This window comes from Melopsittacus undulatus, chromosome 9 (genome assembly GCF_012275295.1).
Source record: "Melopsittacus undulatus isolate bMelUnd1 chromosome 9, bMelUnd1.mat.Z, whole genome shotgun sequence".
In the NCBI taxonomy this organism is placed as follows: domain Eukaryota; kingdom Metazoa; phylum Chordata; class Aves; order Psittaciformes; family Psittaculidae; genus Melopsittacus; species Melopsittacus undulatus.
This window is the reverse complement of record NC_047535.1, coordinates 39441636-39462774: the sequence shown is the minus strand read 5'-3', so window position 1 is coordinate 39462774 and position 21139 is coordinate 39441636. Positions and strand designations below refer to the sequence as shown.

General features: G+C 46.6%; 1 protein-coding gene across 2 annotated transcripts in view; it reads left to right on the top strand.

Moving 5' to 3' along the window:
- Positions 1-21139, top strand: part of LOC101878658 (plexin-B1) — a 74258-nt gene that overhangs the window by 34016 nt on the left and 19103 nt on the right. For both annotated transcript variants that reach the window (XM_034065906.1, XM_034065905.1), the window contains exons 3-15: positions 3720-4863; positions 8928-9110; positions 9538-9666; positions 11273-11373; positions 12086-12218; positions 12914-13070; positions 15802-15910; positions 16003-16111; positions 16709-17572; positions 17996-18121; positions 19191-19313; positions 20209-20302; positions 20550-20716. In XM_034065906.1, coding sequence (XP_033921797.1) covers positions 3730-4863; positions 8928-9110; positions 9538-9666; positions 11273-11373; positions 12086-12218; positions 12914-13070; positions 15802-15910; positions 16003-16111; positions 16709-17572; positions 17996-18121; positions 19191-19313; positions 20209-20302; positions 20550-20716 — 3429 coding nt within the window. In that variant the 5' untranslated portion in view covers positions 3720-3729. The remainder of the gene's footprint in view (positions 1-3719; positions 4864-8927; positions 9111-9537; positions 9667-11272; positions 11374-12085; positions 12219-12913; positions 13071-15801; positions 15911-16002; positions 16112-16708; positions 17573-17995; positions 18122-19190; positions 19314-20208; positions 20303-20549; positions 20717-21139) is intronic.

The following is a 21139-nucleotide window of genomic DNA, read 5'->3' as shown; positions in this document are numbered from 1 at the left end:
TCATGAAACCATCAGATTTAAATGTAGGTTATCCTCCTCCTTCCTGTCCTCCCAGAGAGGTTGTGATGGGCTTAGCTGAATAGCAAGAATAATAAAGGTAGTGATGCCCATGCTTGAGAAACAGCTTGGGAAATGGAATCCAATACCACTGCTGGCTATTTCTTTTCTCTCAGTTTCCATGTAGGATACAAATGCTTCTCCCTACTGATAGCCACACACTGGTGCTCATTTCTAATGTATGTTTGCTTACCTAGCAATAAATCCAAGTTCATTTGCTAATGGCTTTTCAGCAAAGAGCAACAAATAGCCTATATTCAATGTTTACCCATTGCACTTAGAACTTGCTTGCAGAGCATCCTGTGCTACCCTTTTTTCTGTCTTCTCAGCTGCCCTCAGCTCTCACAGAGTCAGAAGGACAAGATAGTCGTTACTTACCTGAAACACCTTTGGGGGCTAGCTCTTAATGAAGTGACTTCTAGGGGGATATTGGTGACTTGATCTTCAGGTCAGAGGTTTGACCACAGCAAGATTTGCTTTTCATTATGCTCTGCTGGAATGAAGGGCTGGTTGCTCTTCCAGTCTCTTTCCAGTACAGGTGCTCCAATAACTAAAATGCTTTCAGTAAAACATTAGGGAGAGATTCAACTACAGATCAAAGAGCTTGTAAGATCAGTGTTGTTACTGGGTTTTGATTCCAAGTACTGGTGGCATGTATAAGTGTTGTCGTGATGGTATGTGGTGGACAGAGCAGAGTCCTGCAGCTCACAGGCATGACCTCTAGCCAGAAAACCAGTATTTCAGAATCCATATATTCTGAATTCTCATGCCAAAGTGCTAGCATAGGAAGGTCGCATTAGCTAGAAAGATTAGAGATTCCTTTAAAGTGGTGTCTTGTAATGATGTCTTGTGATCCTCAGCTGCTTCCAGATCAAAGACTCTCTTCTTGTCAATGTGGCCCTGTCATGCAGTCAAGCTCCTGCTGTAGGATGGTCATCAGCCTATTGTTTTGTTTGCAGGCATTTTAAGCTTTGAAACTGAGGAGACTCCAGACAGAGTTGCACAACTGGCTGTCGTGACAACTGCATGATGGCAGTGCAGAGGTACAGAGAGATTTGTGTGGTTCAGGAGTTCCTTGGATAGAGTTTTCCCCAATAAAAGTGGGGAGAACACACAAAAATAACTCACATGCTGAAGCTGGAGCACGGTTTGTTCTGCTGATGCAGACCTGAGGTGATAGTCAGTTTAGAGCTCCATCCTTCTGTGTGCATGTATCTACTTGCTGGCTTTATAAATACCTCTCATCAGGCTTCACAGATAACATCTCCCGCATGATGAGGACCTGTGTCAGGAGCTACAACACACACTCACCACCCTGGAAGGAGATTTCAAGGCTAGTTCAGCACTGTTTGCAAACCTGGGTGAAGCAGAGGGTACAGTAGCACTGAGAGCAGAAAACACCAAGTGTCCATTATCAGGGCAAACAAAAGCCCTAGTGTGCACATAACCCAAGCACTGTGCTGGTACGTATGAATCAGTGGCTGTGTGCTAAGGAGGAAAGCTGCCAGCCTACAGCCAGCATTCCTGCATCTGGGTATATCCTGACAGTACTACCTACTTACCAACAATAACCATGTGAAGTGGAGCGTTTCCAGAGCTTCACAAAGCCTGTATTTAATAGTGTGTTGTATTTATAATGCCTTCCATCCGCTGGATTTCACAAGTGGACTAATCCTCTCAACTGGGCTTTTGGTCGAGTAAAGGTGCCAGTTTTGCTGAGAAAGGAGCTGGAAAGGAGACTTTTGTGTTTTTTTTTTTCCAATAGTAGTGGAATAAAAGATGGATCTAGAGCCTTACAGTTACAGTTCTCACTATTGCTACTGTGGTTTCTGTATAGTGTGCTGGATGTTTTACAGAACAAATGTGAGACACAGTTTGTGTGGTGAAAAGCTTGTGACCTAAATTGCTCGAAGTCCTGCAGTAAATGCTGGGGTAGTCTTCTATTGAAATGCTCTGGATCTTTTCCTGCCTCTGTGCTCTTAAACACTTCTGGGTTAATAGCACTTTGAGCTGAGCAAGAAGATCCAAGAGGGATGATGCTGTAGGAGGAAAGTGATGATAGCTTTCTTAGCTATCTTAGCTAGAACAGCACCCTGAGTTGCCAAAACGAGCACAGCAGGTTACAGCCAGTTCTGGGGGTGGTACTGTATCCATCAGCTATGTTGAGCCTCTGGCCCAGCTTGGCATCTGTGTGTAGCTTTGATACCTTGCCTGCAAGAGGGAGGGAAGGGAATAGATTCACAGCTGCATTACCAACCACTTCTCAATTCAAACAAGGTGGTACTCCTAGTGAATGAGGAGTGCTTGCAGCTGCTGTTCTTCCTCCATGGAGAAAAGCTTTCATCTAAATGCTGCAGGTACTTATTACCTCATTTCCTCTGTACTCTGAGTTTCCCCATGCTGTTCAGGACAGTGGTTCCCATCTGTGGCATGGCTTGGGTGGATCACTGTAGATTTCTCCTCCTGGAGAGGAGCAGAACTGGTTTCCTGGTTTAAACACCCCCCCCCCCCCAATCTTGCCTTGCCTGCACTTTGAGGGACAGGGAAGGAATGGAGCATTGTCCACAGAGAGACATGTTTAAATCACCTTTTAAAGTCCTGGTAGAGGAGCTGTGGAGGGATGAGTGCCAGCAAGAGACTTCTACCCCAGAGAGTAAATAACAAGCAGGATAAGGTGGTCTCCCCTTTACATGCCATGTAGCTGCACAAGGAGACAGGAGCCCCCAGGGATGGGGACACACTGGTCTTCAGGTTGTGGCTGGGAGCTGCTATGCCTGACACCTTGAAGCCCTCATCCTGGCATCCACATCCTGCTTGGATGGGGGATGCTCAGTGGCAAAGATGGCACAGGGAGGTTTCTTCCAAAGCACTAGTGGAAGAGCCTTAGACCCAGAAGATGCTCTCGATAGCTGTGAGTGATATTAAAGAGAAGGATTAATTATGATATCTGGATCAAATGCAGAGCAAAGGAGTTATTAGTTCACTCACTGTTGGAACCTAGGTACAGTTTATTTAAACAATGGTCCTGCAGGTTGTGTTTGTCTTGGACAGTGGTTTGTTTTACTGTGGCGTTGCTCATTCATATAATGTATGCAGTGTGCTGGCTGCTATTGGAATGTGGTCCTGTCCTAGAGAACTTCCAATACAGCAAAGAGTTGTGCAGGAATCAGGTTAAATATGGCTTATTTTTGATGTTACAAGAACAGTGATCAGCTTCAATGTTTGAAGCACCTTCTGTCCCAGCACAGATGGGAACTTAGCTTATGTCCCTGGATTGGTGAATCTGTGCTCTGGAGTGTTTATTCAGCAAGGTTAGTACAAGTCCTGGGCTTGCAAAGAGATGCTTTCCCCAGAGCCACCCAGCAGTCCCCAGGAAAGCCCCCAAGAACATGAACTGCAGTATTGCAGCTTCTCCTGAAGATGCTGTGCCTGTCATCGTGGTGTGGAGATGATTGAGTAAAGTCTCTGATCCTCTTGCAGACTTCTTTCTGTTGGTGTTCCTGCAAATGTCCTGTGTTGGCTCTTTTGTCTCTAGCTCTCTGCTTTCAATGGTTATTCATGCCCTTTCTGGCCACTTCTCATGAGTGCTATTGAAGGATTTGGAGTGTTAATCTTCACTTCCTCATTTCCGAGGAGTTATAACGGCCTTTCCTCTCTTGCAGAGTGTTTACCATGCCTCTGGGAACGTTCCTCCTTCCTGTTCTCTGTTTCATGGGAGCAGCAATTCCACGGGGACTGCAGTATGTCACATTCACGCGCAACACTACGAAATTCCTCCACCTGTCTATGGACTTGGAGTCCGGGGCCATTTACTTGGGAGCCACCAACTTCCTCTTTCAGCTGACATCTGACCTGCTGCTGAAGAGCATGGTTCAGACTGGACCAGTTCTGGACAGTAAAGATTGCCTCCCCCCGGTCTCGAAGCTGGAGTGCCCTCAGGCACACCACACTGACAATCACAACAAGCTGCTGCTAGTGAACACAGTGCAGAAGGAGCTCATTGTGTGTGGCAGTGTGCACCAGGGGATCTGCGAGAAGAGGAGCCTCACGTCCATTGACCATGTCCTCTTCCGACCAGAGAGCCCTGGTGACACTCAGTACGTTGCTGCCAATGATCCCAACATCACCACTGTGGGACTTATAGCTTACTCAAAGGATGAGGTCCCCTTGCTGTTTGTGGGACGAGGGTACACAAGCCGAGGAGTTGGCGGGGGGATTCCTCCCATCACTACCCGGAATCTCAGGGCCCATGGTGGGGATGTTCAAGCAATAGACTCTCACTCCATTTTCTCCTATGAAGAAACAGCAAAACTGGCTGTGGGCCGGCTCTCGGAGTACAACCACCACTTCATTAAATCCTTCACTTACCGCTCCAGCGTCTATTTCCTATTCTACCGACGAGACCTCAAATCTCAGTCCCGTGAGTACAAGACCTACATCTCCCGAATCTGCCTGGATGACTCTCACTATTACTCATATGTGGAGCTACCTCTGCTCTGCCAGAGCAAAACCAATACCTACAGCCTCCTGCAAGCAGCCTATGTCAGCCGGCCAGGAAAAGGCCTGGCCCATGGGCAGCTGGACACTGAGGGAGAAGTGCTGTTTGCAGCCTTCTCATCCTGGCAGGCTTCTTCTGGCAAGCTGAGTGAGGAGTCTGCACTCTGTGTCTATGCTATGGAGGAGGTGGATCGGCTGACCAACTGGACTAGGGACGTTTGCTACATGAGGGATGGGAAGTCAGAAGAAGGGACAGAGGTGGCATATATCGAATATGATGTCAGCTCCAACTGTGTCCAGCTGCCTGCAGTAAGTGGCTTTGCTTCTTTGCTAGAGTAAAGAGTAGTCTGTAGCATGTCCTTGTGTTGTTTTGTGTTCCTGAAGTCAGCCTGTTTCCCTCAGATGGATGCTAAAATCTGTTTGGGTTAAAAGCTTTAGGGCTCAGGCTCTTTCTTTGCTGCTGCAGTGATGCAATACAAGAACTGTTGCCTCCTTTTGAAGTACAGTCTGTCATTGCTGCTGCAGCTCTCTGCGCCACATGGGTGGGTTTACTTCCAGAGGGAGATGTGGAGATGTGGCCATGGGGAGAACAACTGATGTGATCTGACCCTGGAGCCTGTCTCTTGGTAAATACCAGCCAAGAGCACTGAAGCTGCAGTTCAGGTTGTTGTTTATCAGTATCTTCATCTCCTGGTCTGTACTGCGTGGAAGGAGAGGAATATGTGCATGTACAGTTGTGTGTTGGGAAGGGAATTTGAGGGGTGTGCTGGGTCCCTGTTGCTTATGGTGAGGAGCACCTCACAACAGCTTCCTGCAAGGGAACCCAGGAATGAAAAAGAACATAAGCAAAACCAAGTGTCAACAAAATCCTGATTTCCTGAATGACTGCATTAGTCCTGCAGAATTTTGTGCCCAAGGAGAACCTGCTCCTGACCTGGCTGCTCTTTGTCTCCAGTGCTGGAAGAGGTGATAATCCTCCTTTAAACTGTACCACAAAGGCATGATGGGAAGATGCAGGATAAAAATGTGAGCTAAAGTGGCTGTGACCCTGAATCCTTGCAGTGTCAGCCTCACTGGCTGGTGCTGTGATATCGGGACAGAGACACAAACACAGAGCAGCAGCATGCTCTGGGGCGGTGCTGAATGCCATGTCCTGCTATGAGGCTCTGTGGTTGTGAGCAGCCTGTTTTCACTGAGGGCGTTGCTAGCCCTTAGCATCACAGCCTGTTATCTTCATCTTCCTTCTTACCAAACCGGCTGTCCAGATAATTGCCTCTTCCCAGCCCTGTGCCACAAAGAGCAAAGTGGTACCACAGAGCTTCGGAAGTCTCTGAGGTTGGATGTGTGGTCCAAAACCAGTCTTAAAATTATTGTTTTCCTTTTGAGAGCTACAGCTGACTGTAGAATACTTGTGGGACAAGGGAAGGGTAAAGAGCAGGCTTGGAGCAGGATGAATGTAGGGTCAGGGGGAGTACATAAGGGTTGGGAAACAAGACGCTGCCCAGCTTGTCCTGCTTCCACTGTATTTCTTAGCCATGCCTCATGTGTCCTTTGTAGGGGGCACATGGGAAGAATTGTCACAGGTGATTTTTAGGGCACATCAAGGGAGTTAAAAGCCAACCTGGTGTGAGTGGTAGAAAAATCCTTCATTCAAAACGATGTGGAGTCTCTCTGCACTGTTTGATGCAGTGGAGAATTGGGTATGCAGAAGGGGAGAAAAAGCCCAGTCTCTGCTATGCAATTCCTGGCTCACGATCCCAGGGTCCCAGCTGCACAGTTTGGCACTAGTGGGCTGACCAAAGTATAGCATCTTATTAACAAGTGTGTCCAATGATATGGAAATGTCCCCACAAACTTCATCCTTCACCATTCAGTACATGGTAGCGGTTGTCGTTAAGATTGTATCTAACAACACATAAGGGTCTGTGCCAACTCCAGCCGGCTCCATTCAGTGCTGAGTGCAAGCAGCTCTCAATGAACAGTTTATGCAGGAACAGTTTTAACTCTGTTTCAGTGGTGGCAGCCTGTGCTCTGTGTAAGGATAATGCTAATGAAGCTCACGTTTTTCTGCCTCCAAACCAGCCTGTGCACCCTTTTCACTAGTTAGCACTGCCTCCAGTTTTTAGCCCATCAGAAGCTAAGATTGAGTTTTACAGTTCAATACAATCTCAACTGGAAAAAACATGCTTGTTTTCATAAGGATTTCAGTGTGAGCTCATTTGTTCAGCTTGCTGGAGGTCCTTTAGCCCTGGGAAGATCCTTTAGGCTTGGGAAGATATAAGGATTTCAGCATGAGCTCATTTGTTCAGTTTGCTGGAGATCCTTTAGCCCTGGGAAGATCCTTTAGGCTTGGGAAGGCTGCATATTTTCTGTGGGTGTAGTTTTCAAGGTGTGTGACTTGTCCTTTTGCACAGAGCGTAGATATAGATTTGTCTTATTGCTGCTTCCTACCTGTGTGGTGTAGGAAGCACACACCACAATTCACAGATACAGCTTCATCCAAAATTGGTGCATTGCAGTAGGACACTGGATGGGCCCCTCTGGCAGGTTCAAGCCATCCCCCTTGTCCTGTCCCTGCAGGCCCTTGTCCAAAGAATCTCTCCAGCTTTTCTGTCAGCCCCTTCAGGCACTGGAAGCTGCTCTAAGGTCTCCCCAGAGCCTCTTCTCCTCTAGGCTGACCAAGCCCAGCTCTCAGCCTGTCTTCATAGGTCCATGATAACTGTATAAAATGCTTATATCAATTTACATAGAAGCTCTTTTAACTGTTTTCAGTAAAAAACATGTTGGTGTGATTTCTTATGTGTTATCACTGTGTCAAGTCTTGCTGCCCTGCTAAAGTATCAATACACTGGAGAAGTCAATAGAAGTCAGCTGGTTAAATATATTTTACTGTGGGATTACCATAGACTTTGTCAGAAGCTCCTGATCATATTTAAGTTTCTCCAGGAAGCAATCAAGTGTTAAAACAAGCAAGCCCAACAAAAAACAAACCCAGAGAAATGGGAGGAGAGGATGGGAAAGGGTGAGGTTTTCCAAGGGGTTGGCAAGAGCTGATGAGTAGATGCCCCAGGAATGCCGTGTTGTGCTGTTATCACTGACCTCCATTGGGGTCAGCTCTATTGCCTGGTGCCAGATGGTACCGTGAGGCTCAGTGATACCAAATGCAAAGCCAGAAAAAATACATAACCCTGCTCATGAGGAATCTAATTCCTGCTCATGTGGAGTCTGAATGCAGCCACGTTGCCCAAGGCAAGAGAGAGATGGAGCTGGTGTAGGCTGCACAGTTAATGCCTCTGCTCCACACGTAGCTTTATCAGAGTGATTAGTAAGGGGCTGGAGAGGGGAGTGAAATATTATCCATAAGGGATTTCATGATGAAAATCATTAATCTATACATGCCACATTGTTTGAAGCCAAGCCACTGATTGATTAAGAGATGGTGGGGTTAATAGTAATTGCTGGGTGAACAATCCTGCATTCAGTGTCTAAAAGGATACTGTAAAAGTGGACACAGAACAAGGTGTCAAGAAAGATACAAAGCAGCAGAGGAGCTATCCTAGACAAGGCTGGAGTCTGTTGCTTAGGAAAAAGATGAATCATAATAGAGTATCTCCTTTCTACACATACAAGCGGTTGGCAGCTTTCATTCTCTCTCTAGAATTCAGTAAGTGAAGGACTGTGGGACTGGGAGGGATGGAGCTGAAACAGCAGGATGGCTGGTTTTGCACAGAGATCTCACAAGACCAGAACTGAATCCATGTGCAGAGATGACTCATTTTGACTTCTTGTGGGTCTCTGGTTCTATGAGCTCTGTGACTTCTAAGCACAGTTATTAAGCTCTTTGGAGCAGGCTGTGCTCCACCCTGTGTTTCTGTACATCCTGATGCTTTGGGATTCTACTTCAGCTTAGAATTTGTACGTGTTATAACAAAACCACATTAATTGTTGGAGGCGATGCTTGTGACCAGGTGGTTTTGCCCTGGAAGCAGGGATTCTCCTCTTTTTGTTCTTAAAAAATACAGCGAATCTTCCCCAAAGCTGCATAATGGCAGTGTACAGCCACTAATGGTGTTTGGAGATTTAGAGTTTAGTAGAGTTTCAGTGCATTTCGTTACTGATGCTGAATGGACCTGCTGAAATGTCTGCAAGGTTCTGTGAGGGTACAAACAGCCAAACATACCTAAACTAACTATTGAAAGCTGGTATTTTAGTCTCAGTTAAAATGCTTAGAAGAGTTCAAAGCTGAATTCACTTCTGGGGCATCTGTTGAAGGGATGTGAGTGGAAAGGGATGATGGAAGTGTTAAAGCTACTTATGTTCCTTGTATCCATTTTTTGTATTGATGTCCCTGTTCTTTCCACTCCCCAAAAAAGGACACCCTGTATGCATACCCATGTGGCTCTGACCACACTCCCAGCCCTATGGCCAGTCGGGTACCCTTGGAGGCAGCCCCACTCCTGGAGAAAACAGACGCCCGTCTGACAGCAGTGGCAGTGAATGTGGAAGATGGGCACACCATTGCTTTCCTGGGAGACAGCAAAGGGAGGCTGCACAAGGTATGACCTGAATGCAATAGGAAGCCGAAAGGATAAAACTGATCAGGGATGCTCAGGTGGAAGGGGAAAAAAGGCAATTTCTTTTGTCCCTTGGGAAGTCAGGTTCCTACCAAAGGAACTATCATTTTATCATTACTATCAGATGGTCTTTTCTCGCACTATACTCACTGTTGAGAATGTGAATGCCCCAAACAGTGGTTGTGGTGCCTTTGCTTACATCTGCACTGAGCCAGCATCAGGGCTGGTGCATCCTTCTGCAGGTGTTGCTAGGTGCATGCTTCCTGTGGCTGAAGCCACTGCACTGAGATTTTGGTGGGAGGCTGAACTCCTCACACACAGCAGTGGTGCCAGCTTGTTCCTGATATAGGATGGGTGTCCCTAGCTCCTGCTGTGACATTTTGTCTGCATACAACTGACTGTCTTGCAGGTGTACTTAGGAGCAATGGGAGATGCACACGTATACGCTTCTTTAACTATCCAGTTAAATAGCATGGTGAGTGGAGACCTGCTGTTCGACCAGTTGCAGGAGCACCTCTTTGTCATGACCCAGTCAATGGTAAGAGCAATAAATCCCTTCCGCAGATGAATTGAAAGCATATGTGGTCCAGACATGTTATTGATGGGAGCTGGGGAGGAAGAGAAGCAGTATGTACCAGCTAACCCTGTGCTGGGCAGCAGCTTCCTTCCAGTCTGGCTTACAGGGATGGGGACTGGCCTTTTGAAAAGCTGGAGGAAGCATGGAGGAGTCTTGTTACTCTCAACCACAGACTGTTTTGGGGTTCACAAGTAATGTGACCTGTCTTGGTTTTACAGAAGATTCAGAGGACAAAAAGGAGGCTTTGTGTAATTAAAACTGTGCCACTTCTACTGTTTTTAATCAATGAAAAGATTAAGCTGTTCATCTGTAGGCAGTAACCTACAAAAGTAGAAATGTGTGGGAAGTATCCTCAGCAGAGGTATGCTTTGGCTGGGTATGTAGTAAGTGTTGTAGATGAAATCATGCTGTCCAAGGAACAATGTGAGGCACCTTTCCCTCTTCTCCTGCCTTCTGTAATTCTGTTCGTGCCCAGTGGCAGATGTAGAAGACTCATTCTGATGCTTCTGACTCTTGGAATATTGGTGTCTGCTGAGTAGGAAATCCTTTATTTGAGAGGATTTGTACAGCACCACTCATATCAGCTCCTTGAGCTGGAAAGAAAAGGATCCTTCTAGTAAAGGAAACAGACCTTGAGTTACTCTGAAGGAAAGAACAAACATAAAACGAGAGTATGCTGGAAAACCACTGCTTCCTTTCACCCCCACCCCAGGCATTTTGAGATACTCAGGACTTCTGTAACGCTTCAAAGGAAGAGTTGAAATCTGTGAGTGGAAGATGATGAGGGAAATCTGAAATATATCCTTTCCAGTCCTTGTTCTGTCAATTAAAAAGCATAAATTACATCCTGTACTCAGCAAAAGTAATAGGTTGGGGATTAGAAGTTGGCATTTTGAAGTAACTGACAGGGTAGTAGCTGGAGTGTAGGAGCGGATTAAAGGGAGGAGGGCAAGAGGCTGAAATCATCAAGGCTACTAAGTTTAAAGCAGAAGTGTTTTGCAAGTAAGAGCTACCCCCACATACCAGAAGGTTTTTGTTCCACACTGATCAAAGCTGCTTGCTCTACTTTCAGTCAAAATGATAGTTGTGCCACATAGAGCTGGGCAATAGTGCAGGTACAGTCAGAGCCCTTAGCTAGAGCTGCTGTCTCCAACTTCTGTCACCTGCATGTCAGAGAGGTGATGTTCCATGACAGAGTCCAGAAAAGCAAAAGAGTGAACAGTGTTCAATCTGTTCTTTAACCTGTTTTGTTTAAATACAGATTAGCACTAAATAAGTCTCATTCTTTCAAAAAGTGCCAAGGATAACCCATTAATAGAAGACACATTGCTTGTCTCAGTGCCTCTGGGCAGCCTGGTGTTTACATGTCCTTCACCAATATGTGAAGTAGCCATTCAGGTGGGCTCTGTGAGCTTGTTCCTGTTTCCTTTGGTTTTATCCAGTATTGGGGATTAAGCTGTTTCAGTGACCATGCTGATGAAGGGACTTGCTAGTTAGGCAGAAGAAGCCATAGACCTGATGCCTGTGCTGTGTGAGCTGTGTTTTCACTGATTGCTTTCTCTGGCAGGTGGTAAAGGTTCCCATACTGGAATGTTCCCTATACTCAGACTGTGAATCCTGTCTGGCTCTGAAAGATCCATACTGTGGCTGGTGTGTCCTCCAGGGACGGTAAGATAGCTCCCTGTTGACCTGCAAGGGTTTTGGGGAGGGATAGTGCATAAGGATTGTCTCTATTTACTCCCCTCCTTATGTCTGTGTGCCTGGATTGTTTATTTTTTGTTCCTTTATGGGATGTTCTCTCTAACTTACCATTGCTCTACCTGCCTCCCTAAAACACCACTGGCAGTTGCACATGAGGGCATCTTTCCATTGCTTTTTTGGGTCACCATTCACCATGCTCCTGTCTAGTGGATTTCAGCCTGGGTTTAATCTGATTGCAGCTCAAACTGTCTCATTTCAAATGTAGAGAAACTGTCTTATCTCTTCTTGTGTCACTCTCATTTAGCACTCTTCCACTTCTTGCTCCCCTACTGATGTTGCTTAATGAGACATGGTTTATTCCAGTGTGCCTGTCTGCTTGCTGGATCTGCCTCCCTATAGAATGCCATGGGAATATATGGATTTAATAGGAACATATATTGCCAAATATATTTTGGCAACAGTTTATCCTGTTATTGAAAGTGGTGAGAGGCTGAGATTTCTGTGTCTTGTGTAGCAGCTCCCCCAAGTCTCTAGCAAGTGACTGGACTAGACTCTAGCAAGACTCCACAGTAGTGAGAACTAGAGAAGACCATGGGATGTAGAAGATGGCCATTGTCAGCTTGGAAGCTGAATGTGTCCCATTAGATCTCTCATAGAGCTTCTTGCTATCTCCCTGCAGGTGCACCCGTCGCTCTGAGTGCTTGCGGTCCAGGTTGAGTGAGCAGTGGCTCTGGAGCTTTAACTCTACACAGCAGTGTCTGTCTGTCCAGTCACTAACTCCAGCCAATATCAGCAGAGAGGAAAAGAGAAATGTGAGTGGTGTTGATCCTCTGATGATGTTCAAACATGTAGAAAGCCCCCTGCAAACTGGGGAGTCACAAGTTTTCCTGTTGCTTTCAATGGGGCACTGAATCAGAGCCTTCAATCACACGTGCTTCGCATAAGGGACTTAATAGTTTAGCTGTACCAGGAGATAATTTCATTGTGTTTTCTCTAGGAAACTAAATGTCCTTGCCTTCCCAGAGTTCCTGGGTATTTGAGTATTTGATGGCTGCTTGGGTGAGGTCCCTCCTTGGATTAGTATCTGTAAGGTGCTGTGGTTTCACAGTGTTTCTGACACTTGCTGTCAGGAAGATCTAAATAGGAGTTACCCAAACTTTCAGCTTCAGTCTGGCATCTGGAAGCTGGCAGGAAAGCTAAGAAGGTGTTGCACTGTTCTGAAGCCTGATATTGTGTCAGGAGGTGGCAAGAACCTGGTTTTTGCTACAGACTTGGGCAAAGGGGGAAGTTGCCAATTGCTTGGTGGATGCCAAGTTCAGTTTGGGAATGGCAAGAGACAATGGTGTGGAACAGTCAGTCCTAGGAGGCATTATAGGAGTATGGATGTATATGTAGATAACTACTTCATGGGGCTCTGACTTTGAAAACATCGAACAAGAAAATTAGATTAAACACAGAAGAATGAGTTAGATAGCAAATCACTCACTGAGTACTATTGAATTGGTAGATATTCCTGGCTATCTCGGACTTACCTTCCCTGCGTGAGGAAGAATTTTACTCATGTTACTTTGAAGATTATGAAAGCCCAGCAGTGCTGACAGAGTCAGGAATCATGTGTCCTTCTCCAGATCCCAGCCAAGCACCAGCTTTGCCAACAGGAGCAGGTCAGTGCAATGCTTTAAATGGAGCATGATAGCTGTGATACCGTTGCTGGGAGAAAGTACGTTGTAGGTCTGACAGATTGCCAGGATTAACAGCCATGAATATATGTGGTGTGTCAGCAGGTGTTCATTTCATTCTTCATAATATCTGTTTGCTTTCTACTTGTGTGTCACACATCCTGTGCTATTTTGGGCCATTGCCAAATTCCAATGCCAAATTCTGGTCATTGGAAAGGAGATCCTGCTCGAAGGGTTGTGTGCAAATCTGAGCATGAGCTGAAATGCAGTCTAGAGTGGTGGCTGGTTTGGCAGCTTTGTCATAAATCTGAAGAGAGAACTCTCTTAAGTGCTCAAACCAAATGCAAACATCCTCCGAATCCCTGTAGTAGTGGGAGAAGGATGTACATGTAAGGAGAGACCAACAGTCCTTAAGTTGGACATGAATCTGCAGTGCAGCACAAAGTCAGAAAATACAGAGTCAGCTTCCTATTACTGCAGACAGTAAGTGGCTGATCATTGCTAATTGGCCACTCTAAAGAACATGGGAAGTTCTCAGTTTATAGTCTTTGTGCTGGATTTTACCCAGCCTGTGTGAGAGAGCTGCTCTATTCAAAGAGCTCATTCATCTGAAGTAAAAGGCAGGTGCCGGTTGGAAAGCATTCCACACAATTCACCGAAGTGGCTAAACAGATTTTCCATGGAAGTATGCAGCTGGCTAATAGGTCTGAAGCAATCTCCATGGACATAACATAACATAACATGACAGCAGAACCCAGCTAACACACTGATTCTGTCTCAAGCACCTTAATTTTTCAATGGTCTCCATTCAGGGTGGTCAAGCAGAGGGGGAAAGGGCTTCATGCACTGCCACTAAAGGCAGAGTGGGTAGGATTGGATTCCATGTTTAGTTCTGCACATGTGGACCTGGATTTAAGCGCAGTTGTGAAAAATCAGTAAAGCCACAATCTAGTTCTCATTATTTCAGGCTTCAGATACTCTTATTGACTCCCTTGTAAGTCAGTCTTGCTCTCATTTCAAGACTCCAGAGATGCTTTACCTGAGTCACTTTCACATTGCATCTCCAAGACTTAACAACTCGCTTTTGTTTTCTAGCCGGATTTTGCTCATGGGTGGTTTGTGTCCCTTTGATCTATTTGTGTTGTCCTTTTGCTTCCACAGCTCCAATCCCACTCAGTGAACTATGGCCAGGCATTCTAAGCACGGAGTTTTGCTGTGTTAACTTTGTGTTCTTTTGTTCCTCAGACTTCCTCTCTCCATCACTGTACTGCTAGCCCTTCTTTGCATGGCTTCTATGCTCTGCTAAGATGAATTAGAAGCTGGTAACCAGAATCAAGCACTGTTTTCTAAATGAGGTTTCATCAGGGCATTAAATAGTGGCACTTTCCTATTCCTGCTTGTAATACTTTTCCCAGCTCACTAAAACATTTACCTTTCTTTCAGCTTTGTTTTAAAGGTTGCATACCAGCTCATCTGTCACTTTAAGCTGTTGAGCTTCAAGTTGATAGCAGAAACTCTTGCTCTCAATTTGCAAGTGCTCAACCTCATGTTCTGTACCACTGAGCTGCGTTATTGGTATCATGGGAAATAATGGCCTTTTTGGAGAAAGGAATATTTATAAACATGGTGTCATAACCCTGCAATCCTGGGAGGTGTTAGCCCTGCCACCACTGCCAAATGCAATCACCTCTGTGACAGTGATGGGAGCTGGCAGTACCGCAGTGACTCCTGCTCCAGCTGCGTATATAATACCCTGATTTTCTCCTAATCATGGGTTTCCATGCACACCTCATCATCAGCTGATTTACTGGCATATAGCTTCACTTGCCATCCTGTCAGGAGCCCAGCATAGCCCTGACTGATCCTTCACCACGCATGTTGGTTGTTTGGTGGTGATCAGGGTTTGCTTGCATGAGGAAGCCTGAATTCTGTGAGAGGAATGATGGACAAGCTTCTTGTTACTTCCAGCAAACTGTCCTGAGAAATGGCAGCTCCTGGAGTTGAGCAGAGCATGCAGTGTGGTCCTATTATTTGAGAAACCAATCCCCAACTCTGAGACATTAGTCTGGAACAGGATTAATCAGCTGGTTTAGTACTGCCATATGGAAAAGTCCTCCTTCAGGCTCATGCTATCAGCTGCAGTTAAGTTTTGACCATCTCTGCAGTTCTTCGGTCTGTCAGAAAACAGAGATAGTCTCTTCCCAAAGAACTGGGCTGTCCTGAGGCTTCTAGTTGACATGAGACCTGGATTTAAAGCAGATAAGCTTTCAGTCATTGCAAACAAGATTACAAGTCTTAAACCTCTTCTCTGGCTGACTTCTGAGTCTGGGCATAGAACAAAGCTCTGAAGGTAAAGGGCTATGTCAGTTCTAAGGGTCTGGTTTTCCTTTGGATGAAAAAGGAAGACAATCAGCTTTGAGCATGGAATGTTGCATCTTCCTCTAATACAGAGATGACAGTGGAATTATAGCAGATGAAGATGGAAGACTAGCCTTCTGACTAGTCTTCCTTCCCATGAGTTGGCAAGAGCTGTCATAAACTGCTCCTGGCAAACTTGTCCAACCTGTTTTTAGTTTAGGATAATCCAGCGATTGAGATGCTAGAGGAATCTGTCTCTGTGTTTGGCAGTGTCTTTCCTGGAGCATGCTGAGTCTCTTAACAGTATGGCAGGCTTAGAGTGGCTCCATTTCTAAGAAACTTTTGTTTTCATTTTCAGATCATGTCACCATAAAGCTCGTAGTGCGTTTCCATGACATCTTCATTGCTTCTGTGGACTTCTCTTTCTATGACTGTGCTGCAGTGGCCCTGCTGTGGAAGTCGGCACCGTGAGCACATGCTTTTCTTCTCTGTAGTTTTAGGGAGGGTGGCTCTCCCTGCCTGGATCATCTCAGCAGCTGCTTCTCCATCATTATTCCAGGTGCAAGAAGTGTGTGAGCAGTCTCTGGGGATGTAACTGGTGCATCCAGCAGCACCTCTGTACCCACAAAGCAGCCTGTGAGGAAGGAATCATTATCTACAATGAAAGGGTACGTTTTGTACTCAGTCCTAGTCCTGTGTGCTAGAATAGCCTCAGTGAGATGCAATGAATCAGATCTCAGGTAAAATAACAGCTCTCAGTCACATGAAGCAAGGAGGTGAGCTGCTGGAGCAACACGAGGCTCTGTGTGCCTCATGTTAAAAGGCCTTTGTTAGGTTTCTGAGGAATTGCCATCGGATGAAGCAGATTGCCCTTCTCCTGGGGTTATCCAGCCTCTGTTCTCAAAGCAAAGGAAAAGAACAAGCTGGCAGAGAGGCTGCAAGAGGGAAAGTGAAAGGGATGCCCAGTCTGTGGCTGCCACAGGTAGTCCTGCAGTTCAGTGGGGGATAAAGGCAGGCAGACCTCCCTCAGAGTGGGGGGTGAGTGCAGGAATCAGTGGGAGAGAGAATGTTGCTGGATCTTCTGCACTTTGAGCATTCTCCAGTCCTATCCCAAGACGTGGTGGCACGAGACGTAGATCTCACTTAAATGCAGAAGGTGAAGCAGCCTCTTGTGAGCACTACTACAGGAAGTAGTATGGAGTGTTTTCCTGCTTGGGTTTTACCTGTTTATTTTCTTCTCACCCCACAATGTTATTTTTCTCTAGGCCCAGATCCCAGCCTCAGGTGTGTTTCCTTCTTCAGCAGCTCCCCTCACCAAATCCTCTACCACAGCCCCATCCACAGCCACAAAACCCATCACTCCCCCCATCATGCAAGTGGTACCGAGCACTGTGCCCTCCTCAGAGCCCAACCTCATCACGTTCTCTGCAGCCTTGGACATGACATCTGAGCCTACAGAAACCCTCAGCTATACGTACTTGACTCTCTCAACTGAAGCAGCCTCTCTCCAGGCCATCACAGAATCCCCCCTGCCACCACCAGCAGACAAACCTGCTATCACTGAGCCAGAGACAACTTCTCCTTCTGCATCTGTCCTCACCAGCCCATCCAAAAACATGGATCATACAGCCTTGCCCACTGAAGGGCCAGCCACCGCCCAGGGGCCGCAGCACACCAACCCATCCACCACACTAGTGGGTAGCCCTCCGCACACCTTTTCAGCAGCAATAACACCTTCTCCTCATGTCACCAGCTTGAAGTGGCCTCTGAGTTCTTTTCCTACCACAGAGGCACTGACATCTGCCATCCCATCTCCCCAAACTCCCAGCCAGGTGCCGGGGGGTCCTGCTACCTCTGAGGACTCTCCTGGATTGCTGGGAACTGAGCTACCTGCTTCAGAGCTCCCACCATCAGCTCCCCCAGAGTGGCTGCTGGAGGAAGGCACAGAGCTGCAGGACACAGAGGACTGGATGGATTTGCTGCAGGCTGAGAATGACACATCTCCCTTCTCTGCTTCTACCCTTCTGTCTGGTGATGGGGACTCTTCAGAGAGGGATGTCCCTGACTTCCCCAGGATCCTCCACCCTGACCTCGACTATCAGTATGATGCTCCGGAGTTCTGGGAGGAGGTGAGTTGCTGGGCTTTGGGACTCACAGCCTAACACTGTAACACTTTGAAATGTTCATACACATTGTAGGTCTAGTATTTCAGCACACAGGAGGGGTTGTGCCCTCTGAGAGTGTAGAAGCTGATCACCACTGTAATGTGAGGAGAAACAGCAGCCTGAGGAAGGAAAAAGATGTGTGAGGTTCCCAGGTCTTGCAGAAATGCTGCTGGCCTGAAGGTGGCAGCTGCTGTGATGTCCAGCGCGTTCGCAGCTTTCTGCTCTTCACCTCTTTGTGTTCTTGTATTACTTGCTTAGATCGTCATGGTAAAGCACAGCCGTGTCTTTGTTCAAGCAGGGCTGTTTCTCTGTTGGCATGTCAGGCTTTGATTCCCTGTGTGAGAGCCATGGAGGTCTCTTTCTCTGAAGCCTTGTGTTTGTTTTCAGAATGAAGAGCTTAGCTGGGGTCCAGATGCATGTCCCTGCGTGCAGGGAATCCAGGGATCTTCACTGTTTCCAGTCAACGTGGCAAGGAAGATAACCCTGCTGGGCAAGAACTTCCACCTCTATCAGGTAGCTCACCATGATCAGCATTGAGAAACTGTGTTAATGCAGAGCACTCTGGACACCGTGTCCATAGCACTGCTAAAAATACATGTAAGACACAGCTGTAGCTCTGCCTAGGTGTCTCCTGTTTGCAGAAACAGCTTAGGGGGAATGACCTAATTCTGTGAATAAAGCATTTCATAGCTGGATTTATTGGTGAGTGGGAGGTCCCCCAGAGAAAGGGAGAGTTCAGATGTGCACCAACCTGCTGCAGATCTGCATGCCTTTGGATTCAGTTGCACCTGTGCTGTAGTTCTTGGAATAACTTCCTGATGAATCTTTCCTGATTATGTCTCCATAAGCTAAAGATAAGTCATCCGTTCCCTTTCCTTTCTGGCATGTTCATGTTCATGTGGCTATTCCTGTCATACCTGAAACTTCTGCAGTAGGGAAAACCACCCTTGAAAGCTATGCTTCTTGGGTGTGTCTCTGATAAAAATCATCTTTGCTTCTCAAGACAGAAGCTCGATTTAGTAACTTTTTACAAACAACTGCCTCAGAACATGCAGCCCACGAACTAATCATTACTTTATGTTAAACCTGATATACTGCACTGCTCAGTACAGAGCTGATTGCAGATGCGTATCCATCTATTTTACAGGGAGTGTCTAAGCAATTCAGTAGAACATGTACAGGAGAGAAAGAAGAAAAATCCACTTACAGTTTTTGAGGTGCAGTGGCCTAATCTGTGTACTGCAGCCCTCATTTCCAAGCTGAAGTTTCACAGATACAGGCATAACTTCAGAGTCCCACTGGTTTTGCTTTAATTCCTCTTCCTGTGCTGAGTTCTCCCTGCACTGACAAACACGTGTTCCCTTGTGTTTTGTATTGGTTTGTCTTTCTTTCATGGAGGCAGTGACAGCATAGAGAGCCTTGAATATAGCATAGAGTTGGTATAATGAAGGGAATGAGAGGAGCATGCTGCTTGCACAGTGGCTTTTTAAAGGGTTCTGAGTTGGAGAGGGAGGAGAACACTGTTGTGCAGTAGGAAGGTCTGTATAGTTGAGAACTGGTGCCATGTCTATCTCCTCTGCAGGACCAGCAGTGGGACTATGAGTGTGTCCTGAATTTGGAGGGGAGGACAGTGGTGATGGATGCTTATGTGGAAGGAGACGAAACAAACAAATCCCTCTGTTACATCACCTGCCAGATGAGCCAGGTGAGTGCTTGGATTAACGTGCCATTTCAGAGCTCACACTGATGCTGGTTTCACTCAGCAAAGCAGCAGTTTGGAAGGGAAGCTCTTTGCAAAGATATCTGTGGAATATTTAGCACTATGGGGCCATCATCTGTGCTGCTGCTGCCTGGTAGTGCTGGTATCTGCAACTGCAGAAAGATTGCACAGCCTGAGCCACATAACCTGCATTGACTGTAGTATGGGATGATGCCATCTCCGAGCTGTCACTCATCACAACCTGCCAGGACTGTGCCACTTCAGCTTTAGCTTGAGGCACTGTTGTTCATGGTTCTCTGGATCGTGACTCCTTCTGTGATGATGGCTCTTTTGTGAAAAGAAACATGCTGTTAGTACCAGGTTTGTTCTCAGTGGTGGAAGGTAGGCTGTGGATGGTAGGATTAAGAGCAAAATTACAAGAGCCATGTACATTTCTGGATGATGTGTGGAATTTACTTAGGACAGGTTTGTAAGCAGAGGTGCTATTTTTGGTTCACAAACACATATAGTTAAGGGAGAGGGACAACAGAGGCTCTTGTGCCCATGAGCCCTGTGGACCAGTTGTAATCCTACATCTTCAGCACTACTGAAATTGTGTAAGTGCCAGATTGAGCAGTTTTCTGAGCAGGTGGCTTGGAGATAGGAATTGCCATTAGGAATGCAGATAGGGAGCTGGTCAAGTATTGTGAGCACAGATCTGTTTCCAGTGTTCATCCTACTTAACCAACGCCTGCCACTCTTTCTAGAGCATTTGCAGGAAGCTCTGGCTAGGCTCTATGTGCCGGTGCACTGCACAGGATGGCTGCTGATGCTTTTTGCTTATTTAATGGGTTGTTTGTGTCTCTCAAGTCATTTGTCTTGGTGGCCTTTGTCTTTGCAGTACAGTTACACAGCACCTCAACTCGAATTCAACGCTGTGGTGTTTGTGCAGAGGCGACGACACCTTCGAGTGGACAGTGCTGCAGATCTCCACGGTAGGAGCCCAGCACCTCCCCAGCAAGAACACTGCAGATGGGGTGGAAGAGAACTGAGACATCCTCAAATGAGGCCTTTTGCATCTCTAGTAGTCCTGTCACAAGGAAACTCAGGAATACATTTGGCCTCATTCCTGTTGCTTGTCCCAGGGGAGGGAGGAGCAGAAGGTTCTGTGCAAGATGCCAGGTTGCTGGGTTATTCCCTAGGGGATGTTTGCAGATGCCTCTGAATTCTTCTCCTTTGCAGTGACCTTTTACAACTGCTCTGTGGGACACACTGACTGTAGCCGCTGCCAAACTGCTGACTCCAAGTACAACTGTGTGTGGTGTGGAGGTGAGAACCCCAGCTGTGTCTTCAGGGGCTCCTGCAAGGAAGATATAGAAGACCTGTGTCCAGCACCTCTCATTCACTCTGTGAGTAACTTGCTCGCTAGTGTACTGCACCTAGGGCTGCATTCTCCAGTTAAAGTCAAAGGGCTGTGAACTTGGAGCATAAACAGTGCAGCTCAGTACTACATTTGCCATCTGAAAAGCAAGTTAGTCCTATTCCACAATGACCCCTTGGTGGCAAGGATGCTAGACACGTGTGCTGGGCTTTGTGTTTGCTGATAGGGACCAGTGAGGAAAGGTGCATTTGTATCTCACATGAAGCTGGCACACCAGAAGGAACAGAATCATTCAGGAGCTGGGAAAGGGTCCACAGATCCTCCAACTGTCCTTGGCCAGACCCTGAAACAGATTGGCCCAACTGAGCCTGGGGCAAAGGAGGGCAAAACCTAATAACAGCCAACAAGGATGTCAAAGGCATGACAGGTTACTGGAATGAATTATTTTTGT